The sequence below is a fragment of the Mobula birostris genome, chromosome 2 (genome assembly GCF_030028105.1).
Source record: "Mobula birostris isolate sMobBir1 chromosome 2, sMobBir1.hap1, whole genome shotgun sequence".
In the NCBI taxonomy this organism is placed as follows: Eukaryota; Metazoa; Chordata; class Chondrichthyes; order Myliobatiformes; family Myliobatidae; genus Mobula; species Mobula birostris.
Window position 1 is genome coordinate 112,428,898 of NC_092371.1, and position 5,168 is coordinate 112,434,065.

General features: G+C 47.1%; 1 protein-coding gene across 1 annotated transcript; it reads left to right on the forward strand.

Moving 5' to 3' along the window:
- The first annotated feature begins 804 nt into the window (after positions 1 to 804).
- gpr6 (G protein-coupled receptor 6) lies at positions 805 to 1,788 on the forward strand. Its single transcript, XM_072277611.1, has one exon. It carries the CDS (start codon positions 805 to 807, stop codon positions 1,786 to 1,788), a length of 984 nt encoding a protein of 327 aa, XP_072133712.1.
- The last annotated feature ends 3,380 nt before the right edge of the window (positions 1,789 to 5,168 follow it).

Genomic DNA, 5,168 nt, shown 5'->3' on the forward strand with positions numbered 1-5,168 from the left:
GCATGTTTCGCCGGCGAGCGCAACTCTCCGCCTCCTTCATCAGGGTCCAGGAAAGCGACAGACTCATCCAAACAGGAAGGGAGGAACGGCACGGATGCCCTGGCCTATTATCCAGCTGTGACGGGTAAGTGGAAAAGTACAGGGCTGCTCTGATCCCCAGCCGGGAGACATGAACATGAGAATGCTAATTACCACTGCAGTGAGCAGTTCCCCGCGAGAGCAGTGTATACACGAAGTGGAGACATTAGAAGTAGGCAGTTTTAATGGGACTGCGTTCTCGGCAGGCGAAACCATAAACAATTGCGAGAAAATCTGCAGTTGCTGGAAATCTTTTTTTCAGTCCTGATGAAGGGTCTCGGCCCGAAACGTCGACTGTTTAGTATTTTCAATAGCCTGGCCTATTGAGTTCCTCCAGCATTGTGTGTCTGTGTGTTGCCGTGAACAATTGTGTGTTTCAGCACCATAGACAGCGCAGTCTTCTTCGGTTTATCATTCTTTCTCCGTTTTCCAATTGTTTAAGCGCAACATTTACAATCTGACAGGTTTTATTCCACTACTAAAATTGCTTTTTAAAACAGTCATTTCTAGTTGTTTTTATTTGTGTCTTTTGTTTTACGGAATCGTTTAATCCTCTTGTTCGGACATTAATCGAATATATCCTGCTCACAAACCGCTCTCACTTCCCTGTCAATGCTCCGCCCCCACCCACCCTTCGCTCAAGATTTGCTTACATTTCGCTCAAGTCTGTTGCTTGTCCGTCTGATCGCTCTTCTTCCATTTCAGGAATATCGGCACGGTGGAGCGATGGGTGACATCGCTTCTGTGAATGAAACCGTCAATCTCTCCAGCTGGCTGGGTGCCCTGGACAACAACTCTTCCCTAGATTTGCAGTCGCAGGTACCGAGGCAGTCGGTGGACCCTTGGGATGTGATGTTGTGTATTTCGGGGACCGTCATCGCCTGCGAAAACGCACTGGTGGTAGCCATCATATTTCTCAGACCAGCTTTACGAACGCCCATGTTTTTACTGATCGGGAGCTTAGCAACGGCGGACCTCTTCGCAGGTCTTGGATTGGTTCTGAATTTCTTTTTCCATTATTTGATTCGCTCAGAGACAATCAACCTGATCACCGTGGGGTTCTTGGTTGGCTCTTTCTCTGCCTCTGTAAACAGTCTGCTTGCCATAACCATCGATCGCTATCTTTCGCTGTATAACGCGTTAACCTACTACTCAGAAAGAACTATAGCTTACATTCACACCATGCTGGTGGTGGCCTGGGCTGTTTCTATCTGCCTGGGCTTGCTTCCGATTCTGGGATGGAACTGTTTGAGCGATGCGTCTACCTGTAGCATCGTGAAACCTTTGACCAAGAGCAACTTAACTGTCTTAGCAATCTCTTTCCTTTTGAACTTTGTTATCATGTTGCACCTTTATATCAAAATGTGCAAATTAGTCTGTCGTCACGCCCACCAAATTGCACTTCAACAGCACTTCTTTGGGACGTCTTACTCGATGACCACAAAGAAAAGTGTCTCCACGCTCGCCATCATTGTAGGGACCTTCGGGACAAGCTGGCTCCCTTTCGCCATTTACTGCCTGGTTGGGGATCAGAGTTATCCGGTAGTGTACACCTATGCCACCCTCCTCCCTGCCACTTACAATTCCATGATCAACCCCATCATTTATGCATTCAAAAATCCGGACATCCAAAAAGCAACCTGGCTTTTGTTTTGTGGCTGCTTTCAGTCCGACTCTTTCTTCCATGCCGGGTCACCCAGCGATGTTTAGGCCATCGTCTCCCCCGAAACCAGTCCCCTTCTCTCTCCTGCCATTATCGGGATAATCGCCTTGGAATTCGGTCTGTGGCTTCACTCCCGATAATTCCCGGGAAGTTGTTGTGAATAGTTCCTCCTACTGGGTGGCAATGAAAGGACCAACATTTTAGTTCAGAGTGGATTAGAGTTGAAGGTCCAATTGTTCCAGTGGCTATGGAACGTAACAGGTCTGTCCAAATAAGATGTTTTGTTTGTTTTCAGTTAACGTGGGACCATCGTCCGCTCTGATTTTAGCCCAAATTTAACTTGCTAGGAGGCGCATACTGGGTACCAGATCACCATCTCGGCACACACTGTATCCCTCCCCGTGTCTCGAAACCTAAGCTTCACAACTTTTCAAGGCGACCGGCAGGTGCTTCAAAGATCAAAAACAAACCATTTAAAGAGGGTACAGCTTGACAATTTACCACATTGCGTTAGAAAACTAAATTGAGCTTTTAGCGGGCGATATATTGCATCTCGCCCGGTGGATGCCAACTCGGCGCTGAATTTTGAGCCCAGAGAGATTAGGGAATTTCTCAGTGGAGAAAACTCTTGCCTTCTCAGTTCAGTGCCAAATAAGGATGGACAACAAATGCCGGCATTACCAGCAATGTCCACATCCCGGGAAGGAGTCGACAGCGTCTAAAGGTGGATTGTCTCAGACCCCTATTCTCAACAGAGAGAATAAAACTCCACCGAACCTCTTCAAAACGAAGATTTAGAGACTTCAAACATGACTGTCCATTGAACAACTGAAGACGTATTGAAATAACCAAGCACTTTATATGTAATTTTCCAGACTGCTCCGCCTTTGCGGATGAACTGTACAGAAAATATTGATTGCAGCCTGCAACATATTCTATTTTGTGTATTAACTGTATTAATGTCGTGAATCCGGGTGCTTATTTTGTTTTCTGTGAAAATAAAGGGTTTTTTTGTACACCAACTGTACACAGATATTGGGTGGCCGTCGGTTCATTGTGTTTCGCAACTTTTGGGGAGATAAGACTTTAAAATGAACAGTGCAGTTCAGGGAAATATTTTGTTACAGGTCAGTAGGAGTCTCGGCTGATTACATCCACAAAAAATAAGGGGTTGAGTCTCAATGGTGTTAGGAAATGTCAACCAATTGCAACCCAGCAGACCTGTCAGGTATTAACCACTGTGCCGAGTACGACAACTCCACCAAAGCCTTCTAAATCTACATTAAACCAAAGAAAATTCTTCCCTATCTACTCCCTAAAATGTGAAACAGTACAGCAGACGTACGTACTTCCCACGTCGGGAATCTCTCCGCGAATATCTTCCAGACTGGAAGTGGTGCAGTCCCGCCAGAGGTAACATTGATAGATAACGATTCCTCTCTCCCCTACAGTTGCTGCTCGGCATGATGAGTTTCTGCCGCAGATTGTTATATTACCCAACAAAAGGCTTCATCTGGGGGCCTTTCTGCGCGTTCCTGCGAACAGTCCCGAAGCAGAGTGTTACAAACACCACCGCATCCTAGAGTAAAACTATCATGCGGGTAGAATTAGTTTCGAGATCATTGACATGGGCCTGTCCTGTCGCAGAGCATGCCGGGTGCTTGCGCTCATTATTTGACAGTGAGAGATTGTTAGGTATCGGTATTCAGGAGGGACTAGGTGGTCTTGTACCCAAATCGCTGTGAGTTGACGCATAGATCCATCAAGCAATTCGGAAAGCCGAATTGCAAGAGCTCCAAGTACATATTATGAGGTTATGGAGAGCTCTCATGAGCCCGCAGTTGTGCGCAGGGCTGGTATTCCTTCCCAAGGGAAAAATACCTGCGGCAGACACGGTGCCATTATAAAATCAAAAACAGTGTGGACGCTGGAAGTCCCAAACAAAACGAGAAGATGTTGGAAATATTCAGTAGGTAGGGAGCATATGTGGAAAGTGAAACGGTTAATACTCCAGAGATACAAGAAACTTCAGATTCTGGAGTTTCGGCCTGATGCGGGATCTCGATCCGCAATGTCGACAATTCCGCCCCCACTCTTACAGGTGCTGTTCGACCCGCCAAGTTCCTTCAACACACACAAAATGCTGGTGGAACGCAGCAGGCCAGGCAGCATCCATAGGAAGAGGTACAGTCGAAGTTTCGGGCCGAGACCCTTCGTCAGGACTAACTGAAGGAAGAGCTAGTAAGAGATTTGAAAGTGGGAGGGGGAGGGGGAGATCTGAAATGATAGGAGAAGACAGGAGGGGGAGGGATGGAGCCAAGAGCTGGGAAGTTGATCGGCAAAAGGGATACAAGGCTGGAGAAGGGGGAGTATCATGGGACAGAAGGCCTTGGAAGAAAGAAAAGGGGAGGGGAACACCAGAGGAAGATGGAGAACAGGCAAGGAGTTATTGTGAGAGGGAGAGAGAGAGATATCAATTAATAAATAAATAGGGATGGGGTGCGAGGGGGAGGTGGGGCATTAACGGAAGTTAGAGAAGTCAGTGTTCATGCCATCAGGTTGGAGGCTACCCAGACGGAATATAAGGTGTTGTTCCTCCAACCTGAGTGTGACTTCATCTTTACTGTAGAGGAGGCCGTGGGTAGACATGTCAGAATGTGAATGGGATATGGAATTAAAATGTGTGGCCACTGGGAGATCCTGCTTATTCTGGCGGACAGAGCATAGGTGTTCAGCAAAACGATCTCCCTGTCTGCGTTGGGTCTCGCCAATATATAGAAGGCCGCATCGTGAGCACCGGACGCAGTATATCACCCCAGCCAACTCACAGGTGAAGTGTCGCCTCACCTGGAAGGACTGTCTGGGGCCCTGAATGGTGGTGAAAGAGGAAATCCTTCAACAGATTTTTGTTTTTGGCTGCAGTTAAGATTTCATTGCCAAACCCCTTGGTTAGACCCAGGAAAGAGAGAAAACGAGTTCGTTTCCAGTAGTAGGGAATGTTACTGGAAACTAGCCTTGAACTTTCACTTTCCCAGTTCTAGAGAAGGGTCTAGACCTTGAAAGTTGAAAGTTTGTCTTTCTACTGTCCAATTATGGTTGAAGAGGAGATTTCGTGGGATGGGCGGTGGTGATTACAGTGAAGAGAGAATAAAGAGACTGTGTTTATGCAATCTCGTTTAGAAGAATGTCGGGCGACCTTGTGAAACATTGCCGGGGTATTGATCGGTAGAAGCCGCAATCTAAGTTCCGAAAGACGGCCAGAGTTGGCGGAGAAGTTCCAAACGTAAATGGTTGTGAATTGTAAATTCTGCATCGAAAGAGCACGCGGGGCCCCGGTCGCTAAATGTATTCGAGACCCAGATCTCCAGTTGTTTGGGGTACTAACCACTCAACTGATACGGGAATAGTGCCTGATGGTGGCGCTGTG